We start from the raw sequence: 18,017 nt of genomic DNA, 5'->3' as shown, positions 1-18,017 counted from the left end.
CAAGAATGCATATTTTATGAAAAAAATCATTAAAATGTAGTAGTGTACACTAATGCAAAAATAGCTGACCGGAAGTTCTAACACAAAGGCGGAAGAAACACACACTTGAAAGTGGGCGTGGCGAAATACGGTGAATAGGCCACGCCACGAACAAGATTTTGCGTACAAATAAACCACCAATGAAGAACCAGCATTAAGAACCAGGCAGCACCAATGAGAGCCCGGTTGGTGAAAGGTACGTCACACCTTTCCACCAATCAGCTTCGTCTATTTTAATCAACCGTCGCGCCAACGGTCGCGGTTGAGGCAGCCGAGTGATGGCGTTGCTAACCGAAGCTAGAGTCTGAAGGGTCCACGACCCACAGGAGGCGCTGAAGATGATGGACTCGACTGTCTCTCAAGACCGAGAAGAAACAGTTTCAACAGAATCAGAGAATGAGGAGGCGGACGAAAATTTTTACTTGAAAAGGCAGGCGGGAATTCGCGGTGTAAAATTAAAAAAGTATCTCAGGAAACTAGCGGTTAGCTAGCCTAGCTAATTACACTGTGGATTGTTTTAGTAGTAACGTTAACCAGCTGGTTAGAAGTGTGGTGAAAATACTTAAATATTTATATTTTATTTATTTTATTATTCATATATATATTTTTTTATTTTTAAATATTTATAGTATTAAGTTAAATGAATTTAAAGCAGCAACTGAAGTTAACTAGTTAGCACATTTAATGTTGACTTAACCAGGTTGATGATGGTGACTGCAGTGGGACGCCTTTCATCAGCTTCTGTTCCCAGTAGCCCTCACACCTCTTATGCCAATGGTAAGGCGGCCATAAACATTGTCAGGCATTCCTCAACATTAAGTTAATAATAATAATAATACATTTTATTTATAATGCACTTTATATTTCAGAAAATAACTAGCTATCTAACCTATGTCCTTCACAAGGTTTGGGTTTACAATCCTTTGTAGCTGCACCCGAATTGTTGGCTTGTTATACATGGCTGCATAGTTTTAAAATAGCTTTTAAGTTTCAATAGTTGTTCAAACAATAATCATTTGGCAGACATTTCACCCCAGATTGGAGTTTTGGTGCACAGAGTGGAGAAGAGATCTCTAGTGAACACCCAGGTAAAGTTAAACTATCGTCCACACAACTACAACGGACGAAAGATCACCAGCTTGTAGAGGGTATTTAACCACTTTTAAAAATGTTTTTATGTTTATGCAAGATTAAAATGTCATAATGTCTTTCCAGACTAAAAAGACTGCCGATGATCCACTGAATAATTCAGTTAGGTTTGTATCCTTTTAATTGTACTCTTACATTTGCAGATGACAACATCTGCACAAGGCAATCGATGCATTCAGTATTGACATATGCAAATGTATTGTTGCATCTTCAGAAGCCAAAATTATCCTGTTACCAAAGATGATGAGAAACCAGTAAAGATGGAGCACTTGGAAGGTAACTCGGACTCTTTGCTACTGTAGGACTGAGTGGTTACTAAGGCCGAGACGGGCTGCTCTAGTGTGGTCTGTGCTTAACTGTGTTTATGTGGAAATGTGGCTGCAAAGGTTTCTGTCCATATTCAAAATGTTTGGGCCTACAGTTGAAAAGAGGCTAAGGAAACATCTCACAGCCTAAAACCATTTTACACAAGCAAAAATTATTTATTACAATAATTCATATGATTCACTCACAAGGCAGTGCCCAATGTTATGCATGTCCATATCAAAATAGACAGTACACTGTGCTACAGTGATGAGTCAGCTTCTGTACAACTCGCACTACCTAGTGGATTTTGACTGGTATTGCTGCAATATAGTCTTTAGTTTACAGGTATTATATGAGACGTTTGTCATTCACAGAGCCTGCTCAGTTTAGAAAAAAAACAAGGGCAGTGTGTATGAAGAACAGTCAACCTCATGCCAGTCCTAAACCAAAACCTCCAGAACATTTGACCTCACATGTCCTGTCACAGAGTGTATGCAGCACCCAAAACATGGGTCGTCTTAGACGGCCAGTGGGAGGAGCCGCAAAGGCTCATGGTCAGGAAGAGTCAAACATAAAGGACATAAAGGTGTTAAAAGCAGGTCAGGTTTCACAGAAGAATAACAACGTAGGACACCAGATGAATCACCGTAGCTGTGCACAGCAAATATTTTTGACATATTGTTATAACAATGTGTTTTAAATGGTTGATGTGCAATTTAACCTACACCTTTAATATTATAAACATGTAATTTATATATTTTTTTTAAGCACATGTGAAAATGTTCAGATTGGGCGTTTTGAACTATCATTAAATAAAATATTTGCTAGCTTAGTAGCCAAGCTACCGGAACAAACCCTAACCAAACTACCATATGCCAACAAGCTTATGTAATACACTTATTCTTATGCTATTACCAAACACGGTACATGTACCATCTCCTTTTATATGATGAAAAGCAAATTTATAATTGTGGATATGTGTATTTGTATAAATATATATCTTAAAGCTGTAAGGTGCTGGAAAATATTGAAAATGGACCTTGAAAGTGTCTTAAAAGTACTTGACTTTGACCTTGCAAAGCTGTATGAACCTTACAGATAAGACTTTGTTCATTCGGCCGAAACGCGGCACACGCAAAGTTGAGTCCCCTGAAAAAAAGGCCGTGAAGACGGATGTCCTACCACACCCGTCCAATAGGAGGCAGCAAAGACCAAAAACAGGGCTCTGCAGTAGCCCAGGCAAGTGTGAAAAGTGATCCAAAGCTGCAAAAGCTTTTACTTGTCTTACCTGACAAAAAAAATCTGTTCATTTCTACAATGGTATGTTTTAGAGCAGGGGTGCCCACAAGCTTTCCGCTTGCGGGCTACTTATAAGATGACCAAGTGGCTACCATGTATGTCAATCAATATATAACCGTCAGTGCAGATGGACGATAGCCTGTCATTCATCCACTACTTTTTAATGTCATGCGATCTACCCACATTTCTTCGCGATCGACCGACACTTGTTGATCGCGATCGATGTAATGGGCACCCCTGTTTTAGAGGAAAACTGAAAAGTGTTGTAGAAATATTTATATGATGTATTTACTCATTCAGGGTTTCGTGGATCAGCTATTAAACGTCCCAAAACAGGGAAGGTACGGAGTTTGAGTACCATCCACAGACGAAACCTATTTGGAGAGACTCTCGTCCATATAGCTGCGATGCAGGGAGACCTTCGGTCCTTGAGAGGCATGATTAAAGTGGGTGCCTGCGTCAACCCGGTAGACAACGCAGGTACACTGATTCAGTTTCCCCCTTAGTCCCCTTCATTAAAACAGGCATGAAAATCTGTCACCTTTCGGCGAAATTCGCCGTTTTGAAGTTGAAAAGGGTGACCTACGTGAATCGTGTAGATCCGATGAGTTTTTTGTTTGGGGGGGGGGGGGGGGGGTCGGTAGATTATATGTATATATTTTAATTATCATATTGACTTAATAAGCAAACAGAGCACTTCCGAAATTGGCAATTTAAATGACAGTTGCCAGCAGTTTCCGCCCCGAACCATCATAGAGGCCAAATAGCGTTTCAATCATACGAACGTTCTTCATTCATGTTATTCATTTACTGCTAAGCGGGACGAGAAGCAGGACCTAGTGCTACACCGCGGACAAGTCAGAAGAGCGTACATTTACCACTACATTTACCAGATCATACATTTACCACTAAATTTACCAGATCGTACATTTACCACTACATTTACCAGATCGTACATTTACCACTACATTTACCAGATCGTACATTTACCAGATCGTACATTTACCACTACATTTACCAGATCGTACATTTACCACTACATTTACCAGATCGTACATTTTAATTGGGTGGATTTAATTGGGTTATTAATGGTCAATCGTTTTCATATTTTGCGGTAAAACAAAGTTACTGCCGTTCGCTACAGCGTTGAACACTGTCAGATCTAACCACAAGCTCTTGTGATAAATAGGTAGATAGATGGGCCTATTAAGTTCGCGTCAAACCCGTGTAGTTAACGGTGATATAAAATAAGAATCAAGATTTTTATCTAGTGTGTCTGTAGTTGTAACTGGTGAATCCAGGGACGGGTGAGGATAACATTCGCACCAGGGCTGAAAAGGTTGAAGATGAAGTTGTAAACTCTTGTCGTTTGAGTCTACCCTGTGCTTTAGCTCATGTTATAAAATAAAAACACGTGAACCCTGGTATTTTTACAATAATTTTCGCCGCTGATGTATTTATTGGTTCATTAAGACGTAATGGTTTTGACTGAGCCATCCGGAATGGCGAAAGCGGCTTCTTGCGTTTACGGATTGCGTTTACATTGAATCCATTGACATGACAGTCAAAACATTTTTTTTATGGGTTTTACTATATTTTACGGAGCCCGTAAGGTGACATCATGTAAAAAATAAATAAATAACGCGTGGCCACGACTTATTAACGCGTGGGAACGAGATACTAACGTCGCCTTTCACACGCGGCAACAAAGTTTATTTTTTCACAGCAAAGCAAGCAGATCCAGGGATGTTCGCGAACTGACTGCCCAAGGAAGGTAAACCTGGCTTTATATAAAGTAATACTTAATTATCTTGTTCGCACGCGTTAGTAAGTCGTTCGCAAGTCGTGGCTACGCGTTATTATATTTTTTACATGTCACCTTACGAGCTCCGTAATATTTGGCATCACCTGTCGCTGTATCCCCGTACACCAGCAGCCACCCCCCCCCGTCGCAGTATACCCATGACGTCACATGTCACCCCCCCCCCCCCCCCCCCACATGTCAACGCCCCGTCGCCGTATCCCCATGACGTCACATGCCCCGCCCCCCCCCCCCGGTCTTCTCACCTTTTTAACCCCTGACCCATTTTCATGCCTGTTAAAAGGATTACAGTTTCACTGATCCTGGTTTGGTCATCAAATGTCTGATGCAGGAATGCCTCCAGTGACCCAGAGATCCACGAGACGTTAAGTCATGGCAAAATTTATTTCAGGTTGGACTCCTCTTCATGAGGCAGTTCTAAACAACCGTTACGCCATTGCTGAAACTCTGATCAAAGCAGGTGCTCAGATCAACCCCTCGGGGCACAGCGGAGTCACGCCCCTCCATGATGCTGTAGTGCTCGGTAACGTGAAGGTGCGTGCAATCTTAGTGGACGTTCTTTCTCTCTGTGTACACTTCCTGTGCTTGCCTTGATTAAACTACAACGATTGTGACTCCAGATTACAGATCTCCTGTTGAAACATGGCGCTGACCCACTGCTGAAGAATGAGAACGGAGATGCTGCCATAGACCTCTGCAACGACACAACTATACAAAAACTGCTTAGAAAATATGTGCCCAAGTCAAAAATTCACCTTTTATCAGGTATTAATGTGTTCAAGAGAACATTTCATTCTAGTAAAAAATTATTTCAAAGTAACAGAGACTCTTTTGCTTTAGACGAATACATTTATACGCTACTTTCAAACATAGGTAGATGTATGTAAATGTACAGTTGTAGAAAAGAAAACTTTAAAAGTAAATATTATTTCACTGGCATGGTCTCCTACCAGATTGCATTTACAAAGCTGTGTATTGTTCTAACAGCTCAAAGGGTGTCTAGTGCAACTTCCTTTGTGGAAAGCAGAACAGACACGCCATTAAGGAAGAGTAGAGTAAGTGACCCTTAACCTTCAACCTTAAACTTAACCTTAAAGATCTGTGACTCCGTAACAAACTCACAAACCTTATCTCTTGAAGTCTCACGTGGTTTTCAGTTGTGAGTCTGGGAGCGGGCACAGTTTTTGGTTGGTTTGGCAATGCCTCTTGATTTTGAGATAGAGGTCGTGACTTAGATCATTAACTTGATCCAGCAGGTGGAATTATTTGGTTAGAACAACTCGGTGATAAACATCTACAACAGATCGTTTACACTTTAGACCAGAACATTTCCACATCTACATGTTCTCTGTACCTCTTGCCTTTCTGATGAAGGGCATTACTGACAGCAGTGACTGCTTAGTGTCCACTGAGCTACATCACATGCTCTGCCAGAACGTGACATGACTCCACCACATATCTCAGAAGTCATGCCATCACTTACTCATCAAATAAGTATCCCTGCTACTTGAATCCTGACCAACTGCATTCTTCTCTTGTTCTTTCACAGAGGAGCAGGCCGGCCTCCCCTGGGGGTGAAGCCGGAAACTATCTGCAGTCCGGTGAAACTGAAACTCTGCACACAGAGGGCACAGTAATGACACAGGACTCATCCACAGCCTCAGCTCAGGGTACACCTATACACTGGGGGGCTAGGAAACCAGAGATGGTCCATGGGATATTTAGTAGGTCGCCATTATACACACACCAGCTGACATCTGGCTTAGGTTAATAACAATTTGCAATATGAATCAATGTATATTAGTTGAGCAGGTGCAGATAAAATGAATAACGAGAGGAGTAAAATGAATAAATAGAGTAGAAGTGATGGGGAGCAGTTTAGATGTTAAGAGTCTGAAGTAGCTTCTCAAATATCAGTATTCAGTAACCTCTGAAGATTGATAGGAAAGAAAATTGTTGCATTCCTTTAACGAGAGCCATTTGGATTTAGGCAAATTAGGACCTTTTTTTGCCCCTAAAATGAAAGTTTTAGATATAACAAAATAAAATTAAAGAACTGTATTTATTTCTCTGTCTAGTAATGCACGAGCTTGTTCATCAACAGTATCGCTTGGCCGTAATTACTTACCATAATAAAAAACAAACATGTTAGCTTTGCAGTGCAGATTCAGGTGAGTCTGAACAGAGGTGTCGTCTCTCATTTCTCAGTGAAGCCTTCAGCTCAGTCTGTGCCTCAACTAAGGTACCAAGCAGTGGACTCCAATATTCATGACTCCTTACTGGTTCAAGACCAGGAGACCCTGGGATCAGACTCCTCACGCTGCTTAAGTAGCGATGCTGAGAGTGATGTCACTGTGGACTACACAGAGACTCATTCATCATCACCTGGGCACTGGGCTTCAAGTGCCACTCAGGAATTCTCTGCAGCCAGGCACAGTGTGAATGACTCTGCAGACTCTTTTGCTTTAGATTAATACATTTCCATGCTTCTTTCAAACATAGGTGTATGTAAATGTACACAGTTGTAGAAATGTTACCAAAATGGAGTTGCTTCTCTTGGGTGTATATGCTGACGTTAATGAAAGAACACTAAAATTTGTTTGGGAAATGGTCCTCGTTGTTTATGTTAATGCATGGTTTCTAGTGCTCCATTTGGCTGTTTATTTTATATTTGTAAGTTTTCGAAATGAAAAGTATTATTTTTCATTATTTTCTGCTCTTTGATTTGCCTCGCCTACCTTTATAAAATATTGTGGGGTTTTTTTTTTCAGCTTAGTCATAACCATACATTTTAAAAATAAATAAAAACGTTTATTCTTAATCTTGACTTTTTATTTATTTCCTAATTTTTTAAGCAGTTTGTAAAGTGTCCCATGGGGCCCTGAGCTCTATTTTGATTCAAAGTAATTAACTCTGCTAGTATTTGACCGTGTTTGTTATTTTAGGGGTTGATGGTGAACCAGTGAAGGAAAGTGCGATCGCTGTAAACGAGAGGTGTCGTTTATTTCCAGTGAGTGTTCCTCCCTGTTAAAGTCACAATGTGCTCATCTTACCTAAAACTGCCTGATCGTTTTTTGTCTTCCAGCTGTTTTTACTACAGTATGGGATCTTAATGTAGTTGCGTCTTCTGCACGTTTATTTCAGAGCTGGATTTCAGATGCTAATAAAACTAATGCGGGTCAGTGTAAAGACTCGCTGAGTTCTTACGAAGCGGCCCAGAAGTTGTTGAACGGTGGTGCCGATGCTCAAGAGACTGGCCTCATGGATGACCGTGATTCCACCGAGACAAGAAGAAGGATGAGAAGAACCACCTTGGCAAGCAAAGACAGTGACTTTTTAAATTACTTACTCAACTTTGACCTGCACTCTGTCTCCATGGCTGACTTGACCAAAGGAGGATCCGATTGTCCTGACTTTCCACAGAACAATAGCGCAGATCTGGCTGGCCATGACTCAGGTCCAGCTTTCTGTCAAACGGGTACTTGTTTTGAAGATACATGTGCCTCGCGCACAATAGGTTTGCACGAGGAGACGTGCAGAGTTTCTGTAGCCACACCCTGTCTGAATGAAACTGTTGGATCACACACAGAAGTACAGTCTTTGGTGGGTATTAATGTACAGCCGTCAGGAGCACCGCCTCTTCACGTAGAGGAGTACGTGGAATCAAACAGCACTGAATCACCATCTCTTCTGATCAGTGTAGTTCTTGACCAGGGGCTCACGTGCAGCCCGGAGCCCCGGGTGAGAGAGGCACTCTTAGGGCAGACAAAATCACATCGTGAGCAGCTTACAATGACTGATTCAAGTAGTCACACATTAAGCCAGTCAGTCAGAGTCCAGTCATGTTTTGACCAAGAAAAGCAGAAATCTTTGCCACTGACCTTTACCAGTGAAACCAGCACAGACACGTTAAAGAGTCTTGCAAACCGAGTGGCATGCTCTGAAAAGCAAGCCTTGAATGTACTGACCTTTGCAAAACCTGATTTTCACCAATCTTCACTGAGTGGTAAGTCAGACACGCCCATCAAACAAATCCAGCACCTGGAGGACAATAGAGGATCCCAGATGGACTTACGTCCTCACGCTGGGCCCACTGGGACTCGAGCGTTCGTGGAGTGTGTGAGAAATAGTAACGCTCGTGTGGAAAATGAATCGGACAGTTTCGGGGATTCAGACTGCACAGTCATTGAAGAGCTGGAACAGACCTGTGGCAGGGTTGAAGAAGATGCAACCATCCAGAAAGGCCTGAAGCAAACTCCAGCACTCAGCATTTGGGACGGACAAAGAAACGGCGAGCAGAACGACTGGTACGAAGCTCCCGGGAACTCCAACAGTGGAAAACAGCCAGAGGACATAATTGACCCATCGCACACAGAGATCTTTGTCGGCGCACTAACAGAAAAGGCACTCGAGCCCTTGTGTTTGGTTTCAGAACTAGACGACAGTCAGGGTACAGAGACAGCGGGACAAGAGCGTCGCCACATAGCTGCAAATGTAGAGGTCTCGCACACTGATACAGTGAGTCGGCAGAGAAAGGAGCAGAGGACAGGAAAAGTAGAGGAGGTCCCATCCAAACGCAAACACAAGAAGGCCCGCAGGGTCAGAACGCCTAGCGCAGGTGATATCACAGATAGTATTCTTCCCATATGTGTGTGTGTGTGTGGACCCAAACAACCAGCAGGTATTGTAATATGTTTTAACCTTTTTACAATGTAGCCACAAAACCCGCTTTAAAGATCTCCCAGAGAAGACTCCATAGGAGAATCGGTCTAGGAGAGACGTACTTACATTACGCCTGCAGAAAAGGAGACTTGGCCTGGACTAAAAGCCTAATTGAAGCTGGCATCAATGTAAACCATTCAGACAATGCAGGTTAGCCAAAAAAAAGTTTACGGTACATCTAACCCATATCATAAAGCAACACATTATTATGTCCCAACACCGACACACGTTCAATGGCTGTGTTCGAAATAGCCTACTACATACTACTGGCGTACTGATCGAGCCCCAAATCAGTATGTCGTCTGCAGTATGTGACCAAAATGAAAATTTCCAGTACGCGAAACATACCCGGATGACCTACTACTTCCGCAAAATATTCCAGTACGCGAACAGAGCTATCTTCGTGGTGTACTGCATCCCATCATGCAACGCTATGTTCACGTGACCCCGTAGTGTGCTTTGCTTTTGTTGCATACTACTACGAGGACCAGTATGCAGTATCCAGTATACACTGAGTCCAGTATGCAGTATCCAGTATGTAGTAGTCTATTTTGAACACAGCCAATGTGTCCCGTTATTTAAATAGATTAAGTTATAATGCCTGCAGGTGTGGTAAGAACCTGTAAGCTGTGTCTCGTGGTCAGGATGGACAGCCTTACACGAGGCCAGTGCTGAAGGTCACGTGGGCGTGGTGGAGCTGCTGCTGACGGCTGGGGCGGATGTGACGTGCAGGGGACTCGAGGGACTCACCCCTCTCCATGACGCCGTCTCTTCTGGACACTGCGAGGTGAACAGCTTTATATATGCAACATATATACTGTATATATATACACACACACGTGTGTGTGTGTGTGTTGACCACGTAAAGGTACATGAGCAGGGTGTCCGCGGGGTTGTAAAAAGTATTAAAAGGTAGTAAATAAAGGTAAATAATCTGACGAGGTATTAAATTTTCCAACGCTCATCCAACTGCCTAGACGTTTTTGAATATGTGTTATGTACAGGCCTTTCTCCTAAAACTCCTTAAATTAGATTTATTTATATGTTGCTAGCAGTGATATGACGCGACCTGATATTTGTTCGCGCATGCGCCAGTCACCTAAATACCGGCTGGTTTGCCGCCAAACCTGTTAGCGAAACACTTATGGGATTTAAACAGGCATGAAAATCTCACCTTTCGGCGAAATTCGCCGTATTGAAGTTGAAAAGGGTGACCTACGCGAATCGTGTAGATCCGGAGGGGGGGGGGGGTACCGGTTTCACATTTCGCGGTAAAACAAAGTTACTGCCGTTCGCTACAGCGTTGAACACTGTCAGAGCCACAAGCTCTTGTGATAAATAGGTAGATAGATGAGCCTATTAAGTTCGCGTCAACCCCGTGTAGTTAACGGTGACATAAAATAAGACGTAATGGTAATCGCCGTATCCCCGTGCCGTCACCTGTCAACCCCCCCCCCCCCCCCCCCCCCCCCCCTCACTCCCCCTCCCAGTCTTCTCACCTTTTTAAACCCCTGACCCATTTTCATGCCTGTTTAAAGACTGGCTTAGGCCAGTGGTTAGCAACAACCGAGAGGCCACTTCAGTAACCACTGGTACTATTTTTTAATACAGTCATGCTGGTATTAAAAAAATATTTTGTAGGTATTAAAAAGGTATTAAATTCAACTTAAGAATCTCTGTATATACCCTGATGAGGTTGTTGCATTCATGTGCAGGTTGTGAAGCTCCTTCTCCAGTTTGGCTCCAACCCTCATGACAAGAACATGAATGGACAAACAGCCTTGGACCTCGCCGTCCACGACAACATCAGAGAGTTGCTGTCAACCTTTAAAGGACCTCTTGCACCTGAACAGCCACCTGAGTCTCCCAAGCACGGGTCTGAACCTTCGACCTCTGACCCTTCGACCTGTGAGCATGTGTTGCAGGGTAATGTCATTGCCATAAACTGATAGGCACAGTGATAAAACATTGGACACAAATGTGATAATCTTAAATCGTTATTTCAGACCACCGAGTTCATAGACCACCTTCTGCCTGCTCTTGCTGTGAAGATGACATAGCAAAACAGCTGAGAAGAACCCAAGGAGGCCATGCTGGAGGTGATGAAGACTCGATCCAAGTCAGTAACAGCCTTTTTTAGTCCACTACATAACATTTTATAACATCATACACATGCTTATGATTTAAACATTTTATCATTTTAAAAATAATATCTAGTTTGGGCCAGATCGGTCTCAAGCCATAAAGCTAACACTTGAAGAAGTGGAACACAAGCAGTCAGAGTTGTCCATCTGGGAACTTAGAGATCCTGAAGACTGTGGTAATTTTTTTTCTTTATATTGAAAACATTCTTTGCACATACCGGCAACTATAAATTAGTACGTCAGGCAGTGTGAGTTGGCTGCCAGATATTGTCAATCTCCACAAAGTTATAATGCTTTACAGTGTGAATGTTTATGCTTTTACATATGATAACTTGAAAATGTAATAGTTGAAGGCCAGTCCTTGTATGCTGATGAAGTAAAGACTCCTTGTCCTCATTGTACTGGACGTAGACAGATTTACTGACGCCTTATCAGAGACGCAGCACGTGATGAATGAAGTGCTCCTTAAACAACAGGCAGAGAAGAACGATTTAACTAAATTGTATAGGTGAGTGCTTATTTATACACACAAAAAAAGGAAATGTGTGTTTTCACTTTACACTTGATAATAAGTATGCCAAGAAGTGTACAAAGATGTCATCAGCGTGCGTGATTTAAATCGCAGGGTAGCGCCTGACTCTTTCCGTCAGGGCGAGTTGAGGGAACTCCTGATGGATCTGGCGTGTCGTCAGAAGAAACTACTCGCTCTCCTCCAGAAGCAGAATGAGCTGAAGCACAAAGTGACGTTCAAACACCAGCGGCCAGCCAAGTCCGTCACTCCTGGTCAACCTGCTTCTCTGCAGATTAACCCTTCGGGTTCCTCGGTGCTGAACCTTGACCGGCCTGACCGACAGTCTTACACTGACCACGAGGAGAGTACCAATACGTGGGAACATAGTTACTCACTTCCAGTTGCCGCAGAGACACATTTATGTGTCTCTAAACCACAAAATCAGTCAGGATGTACTAAATGTACAGAAGTCAGTGAGTCAGGTTCCAAAAGAGGAGAAGCCGTGTTTACAGATCCTGCTACCAAGTCCTCGGTGAGCACCACACCTGTGTTTGCTCTGGTTCCAGGTCCCTCCTATGGGCACGCCGTCAAACAACACGCGCCACTCTCTGCTCATCCGACTGGATTTGTGATTTATAGTAGTGACATCATAGAAGGTTTTGTCATGGAAAGTTGTGCAACGCCTATGAATTTAACACCCGAACCGACTTTCTTGTGTTTGGCACAGCAACAGGTAAAAGTCCAGAAAAAAAACCCCAAGAGCGCCACTAAAAGGACATCAGCATCTGCTCACGAACAGGCAACATCGGGCCAAAAGGGCCCAAAACGCCGGCCAGCGCTTTCTCTGCAGGTGTCGTCTGCTGCTGCTTCAGGATGCCAAACAGCTCTTACTCTTTCCCAGACTGCTACGACACGAGGGACTCCTGAAAGTGAGAGTGTTATCTCAAACACAGCTTATCCTAATGTACGGTCAGAATATGCAGGGCCAGATTGTGACGGCAGCACTTTGAGAAGTCTAATCAGTAAAGGAGTTATTCAACCTGAGGAGAGCACTTTGGAGCTAACGCTAATGGTACTACAATTTCTGTGCAATTTTTCTGTCACTATTACATATGCCACTTAGCAGCAAACTGACTTTAGTGATCTCTGAAACATTTTAATTGCATACATTTTAAGAATAATCCTTTTATGTTTGTGTTTTGTTTCAAGGGATCGTGCCACAAGGCCTCTCTCTTGCAGGATGGCTCCATCAGAGACGGCGACGGGAAGCTCTTCCTCCTTCCAGAGGAGTGGGTCAGCGATGTTCTGGGTGGCCCCGTCTCCACAACTTCTGCTTGGGAGAAGGTCAGAGTCCTCAGCGGCAGGGCTCGGATCATCACTGGACTGTCCTAGGCCTTTGTGACAAGTCAGGATGTTCATTTGTGTCCAAAAAATATTTTTGGATTCAAAATATGTTCAGAGGCATCTGTTGGTTCGTTTTTTGGGAATGGGGATTGCACGGAAAAGTGATGCTCTCAGCAGAGAGTACAGTAAAGAGTAAAGCTAACCGTCATTTGGCCTGGATCGCTTGGCGCTTGCCTAGTATAACAAACACTTCAGAAATCTTCATGAGACTGCGGTCTGGCTGTTGGTGTATGAAACATGGCTCAGTCAGTCAAACCCGTCCTCGTTTTACAGGTAACGTATCAGTCACGGTCACTGTGGGATTACACTGTAACCGCCGGATTGAGTGTTGAAAAGAGACCGCAGCGGCCGCTGGAGCGTGCGTGGAAACCCACTGGTACAGGACACCCACCGGTGTGCGGTGCGGCTGGGAGTGTTGGAGGTACAGTGCTGTGGTTGGAGGCTGCTTTAGCGCCATTCATCACCACAGACACACACGCCCCTGCAAAATTCTCATATCTGCCAACCAAGATTAGTATCAAAAGGAAAGTTTTAGTATGCTGGATGAAATAAATAAGTGTTATTTTGAGTACGTTGCTTAATATTTAATTTAAAGAGAAATGCTGGTGCCCTTATAGGCATACATTTATTGGTGAAAGGTAAATTAGATGATTAATGAAAGGTAAATTAGATGATATTGTTGACCTAATACAATGGAAACGCTGACCTTTTTCTTGGCAGAAACAAACAGAAGTTTCCTGGACATCTACACTGTGCGCCTGGTCAGTGATGAGGAGTTCATGCCTTGTGCCATCATGGACAAATACTGGGACTTATTCATACGTAATGAAGACTGGGAATTTTGAAGCGCTACATTAGAGGAAGATTAAAATTCCTGTGATAATCTGGACCTGAAAGATCCACAAAGATATCCCTGTAATCCTTGTAATAAATGTTTTGTTACAGCGTTGTTAGGCGGTGTTTGTTAAACAGTAATTTATGTCACTTGTTTGATAATTAAACTGGTTATGACAAAATCTAAAACGTTTGGCCTCATCGTAGTGTTGGTAATATTATTTGGTAATTGGTAATATTATTATGACTGATATGAAGTTTAAATGAATGTGTTTCTCTTGGGCTCTGCCTTTCAAACTCTTCTATAGCCTAGTTTCAGTCTTTTCAATTCTGTGGGTCTTAAAAGTTTTTGCAGTTTACTGTATGTAGTTAACCGCGTTTGTGGGCGGGGCCATGTAACCTGCTCGACTGACCATGGACTGCTGCCTAGGCCACGCCCACTGTCCGTCCACCTCACACTCGCTGCCGTCAGCAGATAAATCAGCAGCTCCTGAACTCGTTCTTCTGATTCCGAGTTAAACGACAGGAACGGAGGGCGAATGGAGGACCTTCTCGTGCTAGACGAGCGAAAACTAAACTCGTTTTCTTAAAAAACACAAGCCGAGGTCTTAAATGTAAGTGCGTGATAACACGGATTTAGATTACAGTTTAGAACAAATGCTTAACGTTTTGAATATCGGGATATTTGTTTATCACGTGCGTTTATAATTCATCTTTTATTGTGTATTTATTGTCGTGTAATGTGTATTTAGGCTACAAAGTGCATATTGTTTCTGTCGTAGTGAAAAGACTCACTTAAATGTTTTAGGTCGTTCCCTTAACACTAATATTTTGGTTCTTATGGTTTTACCTCCTGAAGACACGAACACATAATGCAGGTGAAAGCGGACCGCAGTCTGATCTAATGTAGATATAAGACAGAAGAATGTATTTCAGCTTATTTATACGATTTATTCCTCCAACAGGTTGGAGATTTTGATGGCACGTGGCACATTTCTAGAGTCCAAGGTAGGAGAGGTACCTGCTTTAAGAGTGTTGCGCAAGACTTTAAAGATTAAGTAGTTCCTACTGGTTAGCTGACATCAGTAAAGAAAGAAGCATGCTTATATGAATGAGTTGTGTATACAGGAAATACGGAATCAGTTTGTTTATTGGGAATAGAAGACCAAGCACATGAAGTCTATACAAATTACATGTTGATATGTTTTGACCCATATATATGACCGATGCATTGAATTGTTTGAACTAGATAATACCTAAATGATTAAACCAGATGAAGTTATTTTCATAGAATTTGTGAAGATAAGAGAAGAATGACTACGTGTCTCACTGTTTTTTTTGTTTTTTGCCACAGAATGAAAAGGAGATGTGTTGCTTTGCGGAGACACAAGTTCTACCTACTATTTGCAATATTGTTCACAGTGTGTGCTCTGAAGCTTGTTTACGTCAAGGTTTTAATGAAGAACAAATTCTACATCGATCCTTATGGAATTACAGGAAGATCAACCAGAACTCAGGCCAACAAAGATGCCATTGACTGTACAGCCGTTTACCAGCTGGATCCAGTGGAAATTGGCAAGACGTTGGAGCTAAGGCGCAAAGACATTGTGGATTTAGATGATGAAAGCATTGCATCCTTCACCGAGAATTGTCAAAAATATAGCAAGGCAAGGGGTTACGATGACATTACGGTGACTGAAGAAGAACGAGACTTTCCACTGGCCTATTCTTTAGTGGTGCACAAGAACATGCCCATGGTGGAGAGGATTATTAGAGCCATCTACGCACCACATAATATATACTGCGTTCATTATGATCAGAAATCCTCCAGGGCGTTCATCGCGGCAGTGAAAAACCTGGCCAAGTGTTTTCCAAACATCATAATCGCCTCCAAACTGGAGTCAGTGCACTATGCACACATCACAAGACTCAGTGCTGACCTCAATTGTCTGTCAGACCTAATGAGTTCGGAGGTCAAGTGGAAATATGTTATTAACCTGTGTGGGCAAGACTTCCCACTCAAGTCCAACCATGAGCTGGTGGGGGAGCTGAAGAAGTTAGATGGTGCAAACATGCTGGAGACGAGCCGGCCGAGCGACTTGAAGAAAGAGCGTTTCAGCTTCCAGTATGAACTACAGGAGGTGCCCTACGAGTACCAGAGATTACCCGTTAGGACTACATTTACCAAAAGCCCTCCACCACATGACATTGAGATGTTTATAGGAAGTGCCTACTTCGTACTTTCGCATGATTTTGTCCACTATGTGCAGACCAGCCACCTAGCAAAAGATTTTCTCGAGTGGTCGGCCGATACGTATTCTCCGGACGAGCACTTCTGGGCCACGCTGGTGCGGGTGCCCGGGGTGCCCGGAGAGATTCCTCGCTCCGCTCCTGACGTCACTGACCTGCAGAGCAAGACCAGGCTGGTGAAGTGGAACTACCTGGAAGAGTCTCTGTATCCCCCGTGTACCGGGATGCACATGCGTAGTGTCTGCATCTATGGAGCCGCAGAGCTCCGGTGGTTATTGGAGTATGGCCACTGGTTTGCAAACAAATTTGACCCCAAGGTTGACCCTTTCCTTATTAAATGTCTCGAGGAGAAACTTGCGGAAAAGAAAAAACGTTGACAGTGATTGAATAATGTCCAATGAAAAGAAAGAAATTTATTTATTTAGTGTGGGTCTAAAAGTGTTTGTGTGTTTGCTTTTGTACTGGATTCAAACAGTGCTTGTGAAATGTTATTTGATTCCCTTGATAACTGTGACAGAACAATCAACCTATTCTTATGTATGTCAGTTACAAAAAGAGATTTTCAATGGATGAGATGAATAGTGCCTTTCTGGTTCATCCTAGACTGAAATATGGATTTATTTTATTTTATTTTTTGCTTTAGTAAAAAAAGTGAAATATCTTCAGAAGGAAGAACATGTGCTACATATGCATATGGAATACCCAGTTTCTACCTCAGTGACTTTTATTATATAAGACTTAAATACTTTATTTGTTTTTTAAATATTATTATGAAAACCTTAAGTGCCTCTTCAATATGTGGAAGGCATGTTTGAGAGAAATGAGTGACATCATTTATCTTAATAAGAAGATAATAAGATATTAAGAGTTCTGTGGCAGTGTCTCTTGACTTACACAAAACAATTGAATTATTGTATTGGAAATACTAATTCTCTCAGAGAGCAAGCACTAGTGTTGCACAAATGGGACAATGTCTTGTTTAAATAAAGATAATAACAAACTGAAATGACTGATTCACTAATTTTATTAGTCTGGGACAGCAAGTTTGTGCATATTTCAAAACACTCACTACTTACGAAAATGATGACTGTAAGTAGACTATACAAGTACTGATAAGATCACAAGAAGAAATAAATATGTCCGTGCGCTTCAGAACCACATCATTCTCCCAATCTCTGGTGGCAGATTGAGAACCCTTGGCAACAGCTATCTATCTACCTCAGAGAGTTCAAAAGCCAGACATGGGGGATTCCACATCACTGTGTTGTAATTTAGATTGGCGTCAAATGTTTTCTATGCGTGCTTGTGTGTCGTCTGGCCTGGTACTACGCACGAAGTTCTTACGGAAGAATCAATTCATGAACATCTGTTTCCTTACTGACATGGTGATGTAACTTCATAAAGCATTGATAGCATTTTTCCATGAGTAAAAATCTCCATTTGGGTAGACGTCATCACGAGGCCATATGTTGTGTCCACCTGAGGGCAGCCGTAAAATAAATTTCAGGGCTGAAATAGTAGCTAGTGAGTTATTATC

At 42.5% G+C, this 18,017-nt stretch overlaps 2 protein-coding genes across 11 annotated transcripts; both read left to right on the top strand.

Moving 5' to 3' along the window:
- Nucleotides 1–37: 37 nt before the first annotated feature.
- ankrd31 (ankyrin repeat domain 31) lies at nucleotides 38–14,484 on the top strand. 8 transcript variants are annotated; one of them, XM_076998072.1, is made up of 24 exons: nucleotides 251–469; nucleotides 740–816; nucleotides 1,063–1,127; nucleotides 1,255–1,295; nucleotides 1,403–1,464; nucleotides 2,593–2,733; nucleotides 3,094–3,273; nucleotides 5,007–5,149; nucleotides 5,236–5,380; nucleotides 5,603–5,670; nucleotides 6,165–6,339; nucleotides 7,561–7,625; nucleotides 7,760–9,233; nucleotides 9,332–9,487; nucleotides 9,982–10,124; nucleotides 11,053–11,263; nucleotides 11,344–11,456; nucleotides 11,555–11,657; nucleotides 11,893–11,989; nucleotides 12,107–12,524; nucleotides 12,720–13,064; nucleotides 13,202–13,336; nucleotides 13,670–13,817; nucleotides 14,117–14,422. In XM_076998072.1, the coding sequence occupies exons 1-24, from the start codon at nucleotides 378–380 to the stop codon at nucleotides 14,239–14,241; spliced, it is 4,722 nt and encodes a 1,573-aa protein (XP_076854187.1). In that variant the 5' UTR covers nucleotides 251–377; the 3' UTR covers nucleotides 14,242–14,422. The 8 variants fall into 8 exon arrangements, 7 of the variants coding, with proteins under 7 accessions (XP_076854185.1, XP_076854183.1, XP_076854182.1 ...); XM_076998070.1 differs by lacking the exon at nucleotides 251–469 and adding an exon at nucleotides 38–235 and having other exon boundaries at nucleotides 12,107–13,064; nucleotides 14,117–14,423; XR_013129651.1 differs by having other exon boundaries at nucleotides 250–469; nucleotides 12,107–12,921; nucleotides 14,117–14,424.
- A 158-nt stretch (nucleotides 14,485–14,642) lies between these two features.
- gcnt4a (glucosaminyl (N-acetyl) transferase 4a) lies at nucleotides 14,643–17,811 on the top strand. 3 transcript variants are annotated; one of them, XM_076998078.1, is made up of 4 exons: nucleotides 14,643–14,844; nucleotides 15,090–15,108; nucleotides 15,196–15,238; nucleotides 15,585–17,811. In XM_076998078.1, exon 4 carries the CDS (start codon nucleotides 15,586–15,588, stop codon nucleotides 16,855–16,857), a length of 1,272 nt encoding a protein of 423 aa, XP_076854193.1. In that variant the 5' UTR covers nucleotides 14,643–14,844; nucleotides 15,090–15,108; nucleotides 15,196–15,238; nucleotide 15,585; the 3' UTR covers nucleotides 16,858–17,811. The 3 variants fall into 3 exon arrangements, with proteins under 3 accessions (XP_076854193.1, XP_076854192.1, XP_076854191.1); XM_076998077.1 differs by having other exon boundaries at nucleotides 14,643–15,108; XM_076998076.1 differs by lacking the exon at nucleotides 15,090–15,108 and having other exon boundaries at nucleotides 14,647–14,844; nucleotides 15,585–17,574.
- The last annotated feature ends 206 nt before the right edge of the window (nucleotides 17,812–18,017 follow it).

This window comes from Brachyhypopomus gauderio, chromosome 3 (genome assembly GCF_052324685.1).
Source record: "Brachyhypopomus gauderio isolate BG-103 chromosome 3, BGAUD_0.2, whole genome shotgun sequence".
NCBI classification, from domain to species: domain Eukaryota; kingdom Metazoa; phylum Chordata; class Actinopteri; order Gymnotiformes; family Hypopomidae; genus Brachyhypopomus; species Brachyhypopomus gauderio.
The sequence above is the reverse complement of the archived record's forward strand: the minus strand, read 5'-3'. Positions and strand labels throughout refer to the sequence as shown.

Coding starts and splice junctions, on each gene's coding strand:
- ankrd31 (XM_076998067.1), top strand. CDS start 378: ATGATGGACTCGACTGTCTCTCAAGACCGAGAAGAAACAGTTTCAACA. Junction 1,465..2,592: donor AAAGATGGAGCACTTGGAAG/GTAACTCGGACT, acceptor TGAACCTTACAG/ATAAGACTTTGTTCATTCGG. Junction 11,990..12,106: donor GATTTAACTAAATTGTATAG/GTGAGTGCTTAT, acceptor TTTAAATCGCAG/GGTAGCGCCTGACTCTTTCC.
- gcnt4a (XM_076998078.1), top strand. CDS start 15,586: ATGAAAAGGAGATGTGTTGCTTTGCGGAGACACAAGTTCTACCTACTA.